Genomic DNA, 16,670 nt, shown 5'->3' with positions numbered 1-16,670 from the left:
TTGCCATTAAATAAGATGAAAAGAGGGGCACCTGGGTGGCTCAGTCAGTTAAGCGTCCGACTTCAGCTCAGGTCATGGTCTCACGGTGCGTGAGTTCAAGCCCTGTGTCAGCTCTGTGCTGACAGCTCAGAGCCTGGAGCCTGCTTCGGATTCTTTGTCTCCTTCTCTCTCTGCCCCTCTCTTGCTCGCTGTCACTCGCTCTCTCTCTCTCAAAAATAAAAACACTAAAAAAAATAAATAAGATGAAAAGATTGACAAGGTTTCATAAAATCTTCTCTATTTTTGGCTCTGTGTTCTCAGGGCACGCAGGTCTCACTTTCCCCTTGGAGTCAGGAGCCACAGCACCTCCCACACGTCTGAGGACTGTGCTTTCTCTGGAATCACAGTAGCTTCCACCCTCTGCAGGTTTAGTCCTGTGCTCGTGCTCCTCCATGACAGTGCCACTTCACTTAAAAAATTTTTTTTCTAGTATTATTGAGATATGATTAACATATAACTTTGTATTACTTTAAGATACACAACATGATTTATGTATATATTGCAAAATATGTACCCCAAATTTAGTTAACATCACCTCATATCGTTTTAAAGAAATTATTTTTCCTTGTGATGTGAACTATTAAGATCTAGTCTCTTAGCAACTTTCAGATACGCAGTACAGTACTGTCACCTGCAGGCACCCTGCTGCACATTCCATCCTCCAGACCTACTCATCTTATAACTGGGAGTTTGTAGCTTTCACCACCTTCACCCATCCTCCACCCCCTACCCCCACGCCCTGGCAACCACCAGGCGATTGTTTCTCTGAGTTCAGTTTTTTTAGATAGTCCTATAAATGAGATCATACAGTATTTTCTCTGCCTTAGTTAGCATAATGCCCTTAATACTATTCAAAAGCGAAATGGCTGCAACTAAAGACCTGGCACCCGCGAGAACCAAACATGTGGACCTACGGGAACAACTGTTGCTCTCAAAGCTGTGAGCTCTCGGGTCTAACCATCTTTAGAAGTGCCTTCTATCAGCTCTCACTGAGCATTCATGTTTTTCGGTCAGTCTCACCACAAGACAGACTTACCAAAGAAACTTCATTATTTTTAAATTGAGAAAATGTATTGATAAGCAACGATTTTTATATTCTTATACCTTTTTAATTTGGTCTTATATTCTTCTGCATAATTCCACTTAAGTCTGATACTCCAATTTACCCACCTCTGGGCCCAGCCAGGAGGATGAGGTGGGGCAGAGCAGCCCAAATGCACAAAAACCTAAGACCCAGAGCAAACAGTTACCAAAACAAGTTTATTCCTTGGGAAAAATGGATCTTCTAAAGTCACAGGCTTGCTTTTGAACATTTTTTATTCACAACTAGGATTATGCAAAAGCAACTCGATTTATCATTTCAATCAAAACAAGTCATTTAATCATTGCTTTAAAACAAACTGTTGATGGGGCACCTGGGTGGCTCAGTGAAGCGTCCGACCTCAGCTTGTTGTGATTTTGTGGTTCATGAGTTTGAGCTCCCTGTTAGGCTCTGTGCGGACAGCTTTGGAGCCTGGAGCCTGCTTCCTGCTTCGGAGTCTGTGTCTCCCTCTTTCTCTGCCCCTCCCTTGCTCATGCTCTGTCTCTCCCAAAAATAAACATTAAAAAAATTATTAAAAAAATAAACTGTGGAAAATAATATGCAGCTGACAATGTTGGGGTTAGGGGTGCCCAAACCCTGCACAGTCGAAAATCCAAATACAACTTTTGACCCCCAGAAACTTAACTACTAATAGCCTACTCTTTACCAGAACCCTTATTGATAACAGTTAATACATATCTTGCATGTTTAATGTATTATATACTATGCTCATAATAAAGTAAGCTAAAGAAAATGCTATTAAGAAAGCTACAAGGAAGAGAAAATACATTATATCAAAAAACCGTGTGTAAATGGACCAGCGCAGTTCAGATCTGTGTTCAAGGGTCAACTGTACACAATGAGCACACACTTCATACTTGAGTCATGTTCTTCCTCTTTAACCTCTGCTCTTCTTTTTCTGGAGGGCTCACCTCCTAAACAGATACGAGATAAGATGTAAAATTCAGTATCAACCATTTCTAGAAATTTTGTCCAAAGTAGTTCTCCGCTATCGTCAACAAAATACTAGCAAACTGGATTCAGCAAACTGAATCCAACAATACATTTAAAAAATAGGGACACCTGGGTGGCTCGGTCGGTTAAGCATCTGACTTCAGCTCAGATCATGATCTCGCAGTCTGTGAGTTCGAGCCCACGTTGGGCTGTGTGCTGACAGCTCAGAGTCCAGAGCTTGCTTCGGATTCTGTGTCTCCCTCTCTCTCTGTCCTTCCCCAGCTCACATTCTGTCTCTCAAAAATAAACAAACATTGGAGCGCCTGGGTGGCTCAGTCGGTTAAATGCCTGACTTCAGCTCAGGTCCCCAAATCAGGTTCTGTGCTAATAGCTCAGAGCCTAGAGCCTGCTTCACATTCTGTGTCTCCCTCTCTCTCTGTTCCTCCCCTGCTCACACTCTGTCTCTCTCTCTCTCTCAAAAATAAAGATTAAAATAAATATTTAAAAAATTTTTAATAAAAATAAAAAAATCATTCACTAAACCATGACCAAGTGGGATTTATTCCTGGGTTGTAAGGGTGGTATGCTGCAGTATTTGCAATTTAATATAGCACATCAATAAGAGAAAGGATAAGAATCATATGATCATTTCAATAGATGCAGAAAAAGCATCTGACAAAGTACAACATCCATTCATGGTAAAAGCCTTCAATAAAATGGGTTTAGAGGGAACATACCTCAACATAATAAAGGCCATCTATGAAAAACCTACACCTAACATCATCCTTAATGGGGAAAAACTGAGCGCCTTTCCTCTAAGGTCAGGAACAAGACAAAGATGTCCACTCTCACCACTTTTATTTAACACAGTACTCTAAGTCCTAGCCATAGTAATTAGACAACATAAAGAAATAAAAGGCAACCAAATCAGGAAGAGGTGAATGTTTCACTATTTGCAGATGACACGAAATTGTATATAGAAAACCCAAGGGACGTCTGGGTGTCTTTGTCGTTTGATCGTCCAACTTCGGCTCAGGTCATGATCTCACAGATTGTGAGTCTGAGCCCCGCAATGGGCTCACTGCTGTCAGCGCAGAGCCCGCTTTGGATCCTCAGTCCCCATCTTTTGCTGCCCCTCCCCAATTTATACTCTCTCTCAAAACTAAATAAACATTACAAAACCTGAAAGACTCCACCAAAAAATTACTAGAACTGATACATGAGTTCAGCAATGTCACAGGATACAAAATCAATGTACAGAAATCTGTTGCGTTTCTAAACAGCAATAATGAAGCCGGAGAAAGATTAAAACAACCCCATTTACAATTGTACTCAAAATAATGGGATACCTAAGAATAAACCTGACCAAAGAGGTGAATGACCTGTACTCTAAAAACTATAAAACACGGATGAAAGAAAGAGAACACAAAGGGAAAGACATTTCATGCTCCTATACTGGAAGAAGAAATACTGTTAAAATGTCTATACCACCCAAAGCAATCTAAATCTTTAATGCAATCTCTATCAAAATACCAACAGCATTTTTCACAGAACCAGAACAATCGTAAAAGTGTATGGAGCCACAAAGGACCCAGAAGCCAAAGCAATCTTGAAAAAGAAAAACAAATCTGGAGGTATCATAATTCCAGACTTCAAGTTATATAGCTGTAGTAATCAAAACAGTATGTACTGGCACAAAAATAGACACACAGATCAAAAGAACAGAATAGAAAACCCAGAGATAAACCCCTAAGTATACGGTCACTTAATCTTCAATAAGGCAGGAAAAAATACCCAGTGGAAAAAAGTCTCTTCAAAAAATGGTGTTGGGAAAACTGAATAGCCACATGCAAAAGAATGAAATTGAACCACCTTCTCACACCATACACAAAAGTGAATTCAAAACGGATTAAAGACCTAAATATGAGACCTGAAACCATAAAAATCCTGGAAGACAGCACAGGCAGTAATTTCTCTGACATCCACCACAGCAACTTTTTTCTAGATAGGTCCTCTGAGGCCAGAGAAACAACAGCAAAAATAAACTATTGGGTCTACATCAAAATAAAAAAAGCTGCACAATGAAGGAAACAACAAAACAAAAAGGCAAACTACAGAATGGGAGATGATATTTGCAAATAACACATCTGATAAAGAATATCCAAAATATATAAAGAATTTATAAAATTGAATACCAAAAAACCCAAAAAATCCAATTAAAAATGGGCAGAGGACATGAACAGACTTTTCTCCAAAGGAGACCTACAGATGGCCAACAGACATGAAAAGATACTCATCATCATTAATCATCAGGGAAATGCAAATCAAAAGGACTATGAGATATCACCTCATACCTGTAGAATGACTAAAATCAGAAACATAAAAAACAAGTTCTGGAAAGGATGTGGACAAAAAGGAACCCTCTTGGGGCACCTGGGTGGCTCAGTCGGTTAAGCGTCCGACTTCAACTCAGGTCACGATCTCGCGGTCCGTGGGTTCGAGCCCCGCGTCAGGCTCTGGGCTGATGGCTCAGAGCCTGGAGCCTGCTTCTGATTCTGTGTCTCCCTCTGTCTCTGCCCCTCCCCCGTTCATGCTCTGTCTCTCTCTCTCTCAAAAATAAATAAACATTAAAATAAAAAACATTAAATAAAAAAGGAACCCTCTTGCACTGTGGATGGGATTGCAAACTGGTGCAGCCACTGTGGAAAACAATACAGAGTTTCTTCAAAAAGTTAAGAACAGAATTACCCTATGATCCAGCAATTGCACTACTGGGTATTTACCCAAAGAATACAAAAACTAATTCAAAGGGATACATGCACCCTGATGTTTATAGCAGTATTACATACAATAGCCAAGATAGGGAAGCAGCCCCCCAAGTGTCCATCGCTAGAAGAATGGATAAAGAAGATGTGGTATATACAATGGAATATTATTCAGCATAAAAATGAATGAAATCTTGCCATTTGCAATGTCATGGATGGAGCTAGAGAGTATAATGCTAAGTGAAACAAATCAGAGAGATAAACACCATATTTCACTCGTGTAAAACTTAAGAAACAAATGAACAAGGGGGGGGGGGGGGAAGAAACCAAGAAACAGATTCTTAACTCTAGAGAACAAACTGAGGGGAGGTGGGTGATGGGGATTAAGGAGGGCACTCACTGTGATGAGCCCTGGGTATCACACAGAAGTGTCGAATCACTGTATTGTACATCTGAAACTAACATAACACTGTATGTTAACTAACTGGAATTAAAATAAAAATTTCCAAAAAAAGTAGTCTTGAGCTGATGGGGGAGCCAGTCCTTCATATTAGAAGGTGACCGCCCAGCAGCGACCCATCTCCACAGACACTGTCTCCAGCTGGTCAGGCCATACGAACCCCGGGCTGCCCCTGGGCAGTGGTCAGGGCAGGAGGGACACTCCCTCCTCACTCTGTACTGACATTCCAATCATACTACTTGAAATATGTTTTCCTGCTTCCTCAATATTTCACTTTCCCTATCTAAAAGTATTTTAAAGCCTATGGATTTTTAAAAATGACTGCTTGCATTTTATGTGCTTTCTCAGTATGCTTTTAAAGTTTTAAATCTATTTTTTACATGGAAAACGAATGCTTCCCTTGGACAGGTGACCAGCGCTTAACTGACATGCTCAACATTTGTGTTACTGAAATGTTTACTCCCACCTGTGACTCCAGACCCGGAGTGAAGCATGTTAAGTGTTCAGAAAACAGTGAATTAATTAATATGGCATATGGGCAGGGGCACCTGACTGGCTCAGTCGGTTAAGCGTCTGACTTCAGCTCAGGTCATGATCTCACCGTTCATGAGTTTAAGGCCCACATTGGGCTTTGTGCTGACAGCTCAGAGCCTGGAGCCTGCTTCCGATTCTGTGTCTCCCTCGCTTTCTGCCCCTCCCCCACTCACGTTCTGTCTCTCCTTCAAAAATAAACATTAAAAAAAAATTGTTTTTAATATGGCATATGGGCAATAATTCCCATTTTGCCCTTATATATTTACTTGGTAAATATGATTCCCTTGTATATTTAAGACTGAAATTTTATTTGCACTTATGAGTAGAAAAGGAAATAATTAAAGGGAAAATATTTTAATAACATGGAAATGGAATAACCCTCAACTACTCATACACCCAAACAATAAGAACGCCCAGTTACCACGATGAACATGATGGACGTCTTGCTCCACCACACAGAGCTATCGGTCCCTCTCCCATTGAGTGTGGTGGCGACTCAGGGCCCCACACATTTCCTCACAGGCCTTTCTACCTACCTAGAACGCCCGCCTGGTCAGTGTGTCCCATAAGCTAACACTTTCTTCACCACCAGTGAGGGATCTCCTTCTCTGAGCAGTCTTCCAATATGCACCTGATCACAGGGGTCAGACCCTCCTCTGGGCCACTCCTGGTCCTGTCACTACATTAATCTCCCAGAGTCTCAGTGAAGTATACAAACATCTGTCTGTGCCCCAGGGCTGTGAGCAAATTTTTAGTCCAGGAGTTGGCTCCTGGGTTCAGGACAAACCCCCTTAGAATTGAACAAATTTGGTTCTATCTCATCACTGGTGACCTTCCTTGCTCTCAGTAATCTTTGAGCCTTTTCTTCTTCTGATCCCCATCACTGTCTGAAAAATAGATTCTAGCTCATTCCTCTGGAAGTAAAGGAACTCGAACTCCAGACGTGGGAATGAACTTCAAAGATGAAGACCTGTTTATTCCTGAGCTTTTCTTCTGAATATTGTTGCTTCCCACTTACATTTTCCCTTGAAGAGCCAACAACATTTTTAAAGTTTTGATGAGAAAAAGTGTATATAACTTGCAGACATGCTGAAATGACAGATATGAGAAGTTTTGTTCTCAGATTCATCACTTTTAAACACCCAAGAGGTTTTATGATCACATTAAGAAACTACAATGTTTAAATAATGGGTCAATTATACAAGCAGCAAACTCTTTATTACACATTTTCCCTCCATAAGAACAAGAATTATTTAATTGATTTTTTTTATTTTGGGGGTGCCTTACCTTCCCAGCTAAGCTTTTCTGTGGGAAAGTGACCCTAACAAACACAAAATAAAAACAAAAGGCCTTTGTACCGTTGTCCTAAGTAAGTAACAGCAGGAGAGAGAGTAAAAGGCCATCAGTCTCTGTGGCCCTCAGATGAGGAAATGTTACCTCCATGCCCAGCTTACCTCAAAGGTCCCCTTGGTTATGGTTTTTCACAGCTTTGATGCCTTCCTCTTCCTCATGGACACTATTGGGGTCCTGGTAGGGGACACCCAGCCCCTGCTGGTTCTGCCCCTCCCACAGATGGACTGTCTGCTGAGTAGAAGCCCTCAAACATTCCTTTTTCTGTAAAGAAGCAAATCAACCATTTAACTTAAAAATATGAACTACCTCTGTGCTCACTTGAACCTACATTTACTACAATTCTTGTCTTTAGAATATAGTTGTCTCCATTCCACACCTGTTACCACACAGCGATCACTCTCTTTAGTTCTAAGGCGTGAAGGTAACACAGGGTGAAGAGGCCGAGGGCTCTCTCGCATCAGTGGCCGATCAGAACTGGCACAGGCACGGCCCTGGGAGCTGCAGCGTCCCCTTGTGCTGCCCGTCAGTCAGAGTCTGGAGAGCAGCAACCAGCCTGAAGAACCTCATCCTTGCCCAGTGGACGCCTGAGGGCGGCCGTTTCTGTTAATCCCTGAGACAGACAACCCAACTTGCCCAGGCTCCATCAAACTACAGTGGTGCTCACATATTCCTGTCAGGGCCCCTCACCCCAGAGAGCTCCCCGTCGCTCCTGATGACAGGATGGGGAGGTGCTGGCAGGGGAGGGTCCCTGAGCCCCAAAGTAGAACTTTCACACCCTTCGCACCCTTCTCTGCCTGGCGATCCACACACTGGTGTTCACAAGACAGAGCCTAGTTGAGTGAGTCAGGAATGTCCTTTTGACCTTCCCAGCACTTCATATCTCACAAAGTTTTATGATAACCTGTCATAAAACCTGTCAGATTTCTCCCTGAAATCTCATGAACTGGAGAGAGAACACCTGAGTGTCTGATTTGCTACATCTTACCAGAAGCCACTGATATTACTAGGGTTAACCACACACTTAGGTTTAAGTTGGCTCCCTGATAACTATAAGAAATAAAATGGTTGTGGCAATACAAAATTGTGAATTAATATTCTGGAGAGTAAGCCTGTAATACCCCCCAAAAAAATCCCAGCATAGAGCTTAGCAAACGTACCTTAATCATTTCAGTGCGCTGGCACTCAGGATCACAACCAGCCATTGGTAAGATTCTAATCTTCTGCGTCCTTGAGCATCTATTAGCAAGCAGCAGGGTCATCTTTCTATGTGTGACACTGTCTGTAGAGTGAGGTCTGCTGGGAGATGGACAAGAATGCCCCACTGTTGACTAAGAACATCGCAGGTGATCAAACCGAGAGCACAAACAGCTGTGACGATGACCCCTTCCCCTTTAGCAGATGAAGGACACTGGACCTCGGGTCCTGGCGCTCTGAGGCTTCCCCCTGTCTTGTTCCTCCCTCTGTCCCTTCTCCCCGGGGGGATGCCAAGGGGCTGAAGCACCAAGTGGAGAAAAAAGGAGAGCAGGCAGCAGGGTCAAGGGCTTTTACAAAGAAATCCCTGATGACAAGCAGAAAGAGAAGGGATATGAAATCTCAGGTCTGTGAGGGTGGTGCAGAGGCCACAAGTCCTGACTCAAGAACTAAAAGTCCCTTTATCTGAAATACAATTAGAAGGAAGGGCAAGGCAAGGAGGCCTCACGATAGCCCAGAGGAACAGCTGGTGCAGAAAACATTCCTGGCTCAAGGGAGGCAGATTGGTGGTACATCAGAAAGAAAGAATGATCCTAACTTAGGAGAGTCTCTGAGGCTGTCGAGAGATGGGACATAAGGAGTGTGGAACACGGGGCACAACGGGGAAAAAAGCACGCTGTAGAATTGTTTGTCTTTTATACCACTGGAGAAAAGCTCATTAAGACGTTGGATCCGAACAACGTTTATTATGGCAGGTCTCCACACTGCATGCCATCTAATGTATCATTTGACTTAACTGACACACCATTCTGTGAAGTAGATATCTCCAATTTACAGATAAGGACACTAAAAATTAGTGAGATTGAGACTCTTCTTCAAGCTTCCACAGAAGTCAGACACTGTTAATGTCTAAACCTCAGTGCTGTTAATCTTTAAAACAGAGCAAAAGATTTGAGTATAATTTACATATCATAAAATTCACTCATTTTAATACACAAGTAAATAACTTTTTAGAAAAAAATTGTTAATGTTTGTTTTTGAGAGAGAGCGGAAGCGTGCGAGCGCGAGAGACAGAGACAGAGAGAAAGAGAGACAGAGACAGCGCGAGCGAGCGGGGGAGGGGCAGAGAGAGAGGGAGACACACAATCTGAAGCAGGCTCCAGCCTCTAAGCTGAGCCCAATGGGGGATGGGGCGGGGCGCTGGAAGCCATGAACCCCGAACCCGAGATCATGACCTGAGCCGAAGTCGGTGCTTAACCAACTGAGGCACCCAGGCACCGCGTAAACAACTTTTTAAATTACAAGTGGTAGAGGGGCGCCTGGGTGGCTCAGTCGGTTAACTAGCCGACTTCGGCTCAGGTCATGATCTTGCGGTCCGTGAGTTCGAGCCCCGCGTCAGGCTCTGTGCTGACAGCTCAGAGCCTGGAGCCTGTTTCCGATTCTGTGTCTCCCTCTCTCTCTGACCCTCCCCTGTTCATGCTCTGTCTCTCTCTGTCTCAAAAATAAATAAACGTTAAAAAAAATTTTTTTTTAAAAATAAATTACAACTGGTGTAACCATTACAACAATCCGATTTTAGGACATTTCCGTGACCCCAAGAAAGAAATCCTGTGAGCACTGTTCATCTGTTAAGTGCCCCACTTCAAGGAGAGCTGCAAGACGGACAACAGCGCTATGACCTTCAGAGGCAAGGTGCGCGAAGGAGCGGAGGAGGAAAAGCGCCCAACAAGGCAGCTGCAGCACAGGGGTGCAGCGCCTATCCGCTTGGGGTCAGGCCGCAGCCTGTCCAGCCCCTCCCCCGCCTCTGCTGCGTGCACACGCCAACGACACGCTCACAATCGGCCGGCCTCCCAGCTGTGTTCCTCTCACGGGAAAGGGCACTGACCGGCAGCGCTGCGTAGACCAGTCCTCTAGGCCTCCTACCGGGTGCACTGACCAAGGTGAATTTATTCACTGGTCTCCCGGCTTACATACTGGTCTCATGGTGGGTTCGATAGCATGAACTGGCTCCCTGAGAAACAGCAACTTGTAGCAAAAGTGAAAAACAGCATGGGAACCGAGCACGTCCCCTGGTGAGCTGCACCCCGAAATTATGTCAGTCAGGGCTGAGTCAGGCCTTCTGCACGGCCTCTCGGCCTGGCTGCTCTTTAACAGCCAGTACCAACACATCAGTATGAAGGTTACCTGAAGGTGAGCTTGGCTTTGAAGACAGCTTGTCCCTGTAGACCTGTGTCTTCTCGAACGAACAGGTGGTTGTAATTGCCCTGCAGGGGGGCCTTGTAGACATCAAACACTTCATTGCCCAGATGCAGGGAAAGGCTGGAAAGGAGACACCGGTCAGTGCTGGGGTGGACATGTCAACGAATCCTACAATTCCCATTCTCCCCTATAGGCTTTACTTAAAATGCTGTGCAACTGTGCACTGAGCTCCTGAGAAAAACAGAGATGCCATAAATAACTCATGCCCTTTTATTTTTTTTAATTTTTTTTTAATGTTTTTATTTTTGAGACAGAGAGAGTCAGAGCATGAGCAGGGGAGGGGCAGAGAGAGAGGGAGACACAGAATCTGAAGCAGGCTCCAGGCTCTGAGCTGTCAGCACAGAGCCCGATGCGGGGCTCGAACTCACGGACTATGAGATCATGACCTGAGACAAAGCCGGATGCATAACCGACTGAGCCACCCAGGCGCCCCAACTTATGCCTTTTTAAAGCAAAAGGTGGTAAATCTCCTTCTCCTTCCCATTTGAGACATAATAGTTTTGTCACTTTCCCAATCTCTACCATTTCATTAGTGAAACAGAAACATTTTTCCCAAAATACCAATTTATAGTGTCCAGTAGCACCTGGCGCATGGGAGCGAGCATTGGGCGCTTACTCGGATAAGGCAGATACCATGAATCTGATCACATCTTGGGCCCATTTCTAAAGTGTCCTCCCAGAGGCCTAGATTTTGTTAATTCTTTAGTGAAAGAGGACCCCAAAGTAAGGTCCCACATGGAGAACTCCACGCCTCCCAGGCCTCCCTCCAGGTCTGTCAATGCTCTTCAGGCATTATGGGCTCACCTTCCATCTGACCACTTGACTATCCGAGTATTGCTTTCTTTAATTTCATTTCCTTCCTCATCCCGGCGTTTCCTCCATCTTATAGTATTTTCCACCTGGTTCAAAATACAAGGGCATTACAAAATGAGTGTAACTAAACTGCATGTTCTTCATTTCCTCAAGTGACTTATAATCATGTGCCAAGAATTCGTATGTAGTGATAGAAGAAGCTTCCAAAATAGCTGATGAAGAAACACTGAAACACTCCTACTACAAATACCTAGGGATATTGGTTAAACTAACCATTTTGTTTAAATCTTTCCTAAGCTTGGGGCTCCCAGGTGGCTCAGTTGGTTAAGAGTCAGACTTCAGCTCAGGTCATGATCTTGTGGTTTGTGGGTTCAAGCCCCATGTTGGGCTCTGTGCAGACAAGCTCAGAGCCTGGAGCTGGCTTCAGATTCTGTGTCTCCCTCTCTCTCTGGCCTCCCCTGCTTGTGCTCTCTCTCTCTCTCTCTCGAAAATAAAAATAAAAAAATTTTTTAATCTTTCCTAAGCTCTAGTTTATAACAGTGGAGGTAAAAGCCAAGGACAATGCAGGATGGAGGTATTACCAGACACACCAAAAGTTCAAAGAAAGGATGAGGCTTTGAGTCTACATGAGATGGGCAGTTAACATAGAGATCTCTGCCTACTGTTAAGTCCACTTGAAGGGGTATGAACCCAGTGAAGGGAGGACTAGTAAGCCTGGCCTAGTAAGACAAGGAAGCTCTGGGCATTATGTTAAAAAAAAAAAAAAAAAGTAAATAAAAGAATATACACTTAAGATGCTCTTTTTTTTTTTTAAATGAACAATCGTGTATTCTTTTTTTTTTTTTTTTTCTATTTATTTTTGGGACAGAGAGAGACAGAGCATGAACAGGGGAGGGGCAGAGAGAGAGGGAGACACAGAATCGGAAACAGGCTCCAGGCTCCGAGCCATCAGCCCAGAGCCTGATGCGGGGCTCGAACTCACGGACCGCGAGATCGTGACCTGGCTGAAGTTGGAGGCTTAACCGACTGCGCCACCCAGGCGCCCCAAGATACTCTTAACAATTAAAACTGGAGACTTGTGCTTTGCCCTGTTTGTTTTTTGTTTTTTGGGGTTTTTTTAGTTCAAATTTGTCCTACCCATATAGTAGGGAACCCCAAATCATGAAGGTAGCATAAAAATTGGTTCTGCCTCTGGCAATAGCTCATGACGCCCTGTGTGAGCAGTAGAGTGTACAGCCATCCCAGGCCTTCTCAAGAGGAAACATCTTAAGACAAGGCATCTCTTTGTACATAGTCTGAATTTCCAGAAAGAGCCTGAGAGATTTCTATTGTGGGAAGTCTACTGTAACATGTAGAGGCAGTTCCATATACCTATGTTTATACGAAATGAAGTAACTAGGGGCGCCTGGGTGGCTCAGTCAGTTGAGCATCCGACTTCAGCTCAGGTCATGATCTCACAGCTCGTGAGTTCAAGCCCCGCATCGGGCTCTGTGCTGACAGCTCAGAGCCTGGAGCCTGCTTCGGATTCTGTGCCTCCCCCTCTCTCTCTGCCCCAACCCACTTGCATTCTGTCTCTGTCTCTCTCAAAAATAAATAAACATTTTTAAAAAATGAACTAACAATTTTCAAGAATTTTTATCTTTACTTCCATTGAAAAATTACAACTGCAAAAAAAAAAAAAAGGTTAGAAAAGTGACAATTACAGGGACTATGAGGCTATGTAACTTCTCCCCTAGAAACATTCTGAAGAGACATTTCAGACCTTGGTCTGAACGGTTGTTTGTTGACTGAAGAGTAAACATAAAACATCATTTCATAACCTCAAGTCTCAAATCATTATCTCTGTTTTATGAAAAACTTAAAAAAAAGGAAACAAGTACAGAATGGTACCTTCAATTTTAACATGGTTCTATCTTCCTCATCAAGCACTTTCACACCTTCAAATTCGTCTTCATAATACTGAGGATCAAAAGGTCTAAAAATGGTTTTTTAATCTCAGGTTAGCCATATCTAGTAATGAATATTGTTAATGCTGTAAAATAATAATAATCTTTACAACATGCACCAAGGTGTTTTTAAAAAGTCACAGTAGACAAGTCACTTCATGTAAAACTTCAAGCAAGTATGCAAATTAGTGTACTTTCTTGAAATTTGATTTTAACACATCTGAAATAAAATCCAAATGTGACTAATAATTCGAAGTCTTATTTGAAGAATTACATTTTCTGAAATATAAATAACATATGGTCCATCTTTCACCATTTTTAAAGGAAAGTATCATGTTTAATTGCATAAGAGCTTACACTCACGATGCTTCATGAAAAATACCCAATACTATGTTGTTGTCCAAGATCGTGGTCTTTTCTAGTCACAGTGGTTTTCGCACTGAACATTTATGATTTCTCTAGCAAACTTTCTCAACCTCATTTTTCAGCTTTACACTAGTGAAAAACACCTGCATCATCCTTTCAGATGAGGAATCTCTAATCTTTATGATTAGCCAACTCATAAGAAAAAACATTTATATTCCACTTATTTTTATTTAATATCTTGAAAAAAACTTTAATCAGTCCTCTTACTTGGATTCTATGCTGAGAAACCTGGGTAGTTTAACAAAGTACAATTCATTCCCCAAATCAGAGTTGACATTGGGGATTTCTATTTCTATTCTGCCTTCAGAAATCGGCTCTTCCTCCTGTTGGTCCTGAGGCACTCCACGTTCTTCCTAAGAGGAGAATCAGAATGTGAGAGCTTGAAGTGAAATCAGAAATGCTCCAGCTGAGGGCACCTGGATGGCTCAGTTGGTTAAGCATCCAATTTCAGCTCAGGTCATGATCTCATGGTGTGTGAGTTCAAGCCCCGTGTTGGGTTCTGTGCTGACAGCTCAGAGCCTGAAGCCTGCTTGGATTCTGTCTCCCTCTCTCTCTGCCCCTCCCCCTCTTGCGCGTGTGCGTGTGTGCGTGCGTGCTCTCTCTCTCTCTGTCTCTCTCAAAAATAAATGTTAAAAGAATTTTATAAAAAAAATTGAAAGAAATGCTCCGGCTCTCCCATACTAGGCAGATGCAGGTGTGACAGGAAGTAAATTCAGGCACCACTTTAGGAATAAAGTAGTCAGTAACCCCTCCAGGTCTCTCCCTAAAATTTCATCCTCTCCGCCAACAATACCACCATCGGAAACAAGACCTGTAAGCCTGCATTACCAGAAAAAAAATACTTATTTTGTTGGCATATCTAGTTTGCATAAGACATTAAACAAAAGAACTGTGAAATTGTACAACCCCTCAGTACTATGTAACTATTAAAATCAGAGAAGAGGGCACCTGGGTGGCTTATAAGCATCTGACTTTGGCTCAAGTCATGATCTCACGGTTTGTGAGTTCAAGTCCCACTACAGGTGAGTTCGTACCCTGTTTCTCTCTTCCTCTCTCTGACCCTCATGGGATTCTCTCTCTCTCCTTCTCTCAGAAAGAAAGAAAGAAAGAAAGAAAGAAAGAAAGAAAGAAAGAAAGAAAAAGAAAGAAAGAAAATCAGAGAAGTCAAATAGCACATGCTTTTTGGCACAGGTTTGGGTTCAGAAAAACTTAAGCCAAGGTTTTCAAATTATGAGTTTTCAGAGTTTAGCCCCTAAAGTTTAGCATCAACCTCTTCTGAGCAGTTCCTTCGGTGCCTTCTAATATCCACAAATTCCCAACACAGCTGAGAAAGTCACCCATGTATCAGATGTTTCAGACTGCTACTCAATTATCAATGTCCTCTCCCCATAGGAGTCAGACCCGTCAGGCTTTGAAGCTTGTTTAACTTTCAACACTGGAACCTGTTGAGGTTACTGAGTGTACTTACATGAGGCTGCCCTGGAATGGAATTTTCATTGTCCCCATCACTGTCTGAAGAAATGTCACCTATGTCTCCAAATAGATCCATGGTCCTACTATAACCTTCAGTGTTGGGAGAAAATGTACAGCATTAATTTCTCTGACTGAAGTTTTTCACACAGCTCTTACCCCATCACTTTGACGTTTTCCCAAGATTCATAAACCAAATCTCCTCTCCACTCAACCAACCTCAGACTGGCTCCCTGAGCCTAGCCCCCAGGAGCCCGTCAAGTGTCTCTGGATAGGGAGGGTGGCCAAGTTGGTTGGTGGAAGGCAAAGCTGCTGTGACAGCCAGCTTTCAAGATACTTTCTGGTGGTTCCTGCCTCTGGTATTCCTGCCCTTGCATAGTCTCCTCCAACACGTTATCATGGCTGGTCTATCCGATCGATAGAATACAACCTCACTTCCAAGGCTAGGGCACGACATTGTGGCTTTTCTGCCTTGCTCTTTCTCTCCTGCTCTAGGTCACCCACTCTAGGGGAAGCCAGCTGCCATGAAGACACTCAAGCTGCTACAGAGAGGCTCATGTGGCAACAAACTGAGGCCTCCTGCCAACAGCACAAGAATGAACCATGTTGGACACAGATCCTTCAGTTCCAGGCAAGCCGTTAGATAGTGTATTCTCAGCCAATGTCTTGATTGCAACCTCATCACAGACCCTGAGCCACAACGACCCTGCTAAACCAATCGCGACCCTCAGAAATGGTGAAATATTAAATGTTTATTATTTTAATCTGGCCTTCCCAGGGGATGGAGTTGGAGAAGGTGAGGCATGGTATGCAGGTAACACAAGGTATGTCTAATCCAACACTCATCTCCCTAAGCCTTTGGATTCCCTCCACATAATGCCAGGGAAGCTTTATTGCAAGTAGGTCACCAGTGAGTTTGTTTTAGTTAACCAACCAGCTACAGAGCCGTGTCTCACTATATGCTATATGCGCTAACACATCAAATCCAGAGTACCTAAGTGTACCCAAACCAGTTTGGCCCATGCTAGTGTTATAGTCTGTCCTTCATCTCACATTCTTAGAATATACTTAGAATTATATTCTTAGAATATATCCACACATATTCCCTAGGCTTCTCCCTGTATCAGCAAAATCTTGCCGTTCTTTTGGGAAGCTAGTTCTTCCTCATTTGGGAGTTCGTGCTTTCTTCGTCAGAGTCTGAGGAGGTCGTAGCGCTGGGTCTGCTGGTAACAAGTGGGTCAGACAGCATGCAAAGGGTGAGCCTTGAGGAGAATACAAACTGCCCCAGGTGACATTATTACAACATTTTCAAGCAAGACCAGTTTCTTCAGACCTAGGGAAGCAAACTTCTCACAAGCAAGGGAGTCTCAGAGTGACTA

General features: G+C 43.2%; 1 protein-coding gene across 1 annotated transcript; it reads right to left on the bottom strand.

Moving 5' to 3' along the window:
- Positions 1–1,329: 1,329 nt before the first annotated feature.
- LOC125168430 (RNA polymerase-associated protein LEO1-like) lies at positions 1,330–15,727 on the bottom strand. Its single transcript, XM_047863553.1, has 8 exons — positions 15,290–15,727; positions 14,029–14,174; positions 13,340–13,424; positions 11,441–11,535; positions 10,562–10,696; positions 8,344–8,479; positions 7,288–7,447; positions 1,330–2,055 (listed from the first exon to the last, which is right to left on the bottom strand). The coding sequence occupies exons 1-7, from the start codon at positions 15,368–15,370 to the stop codon at positions 7,289–7,291; spliced, it is 837 nt and encodes a 278-aa protein (XP_047719509.1). The 5' UTR covers positions 15,371–15,727; the 3' UTR covers positions 1,330–2,055; position 7,288.
- Positions 15,728–16,670: the final 943 nt, after the last annotated feature.

Source organism: Prionailurus viverrinus, chromosome B3 (assembly GCF_022837055.1).
Source record: "Prionailurus viverrinus isolate Anna chromosome B3, UM_Priviv_1.0, whole genome shotgun sequence".
NCBI classification, from domain to species: domain Eukaryota; kingdom Metazoa; phylum Chordata; class Mammalia; order Carnivora; family Felidae; genus Prionailurus; species Prionailurus viverrinus.
This window is presented reverse-complemented; position numbering and strand designations above follow the sequence as displayed.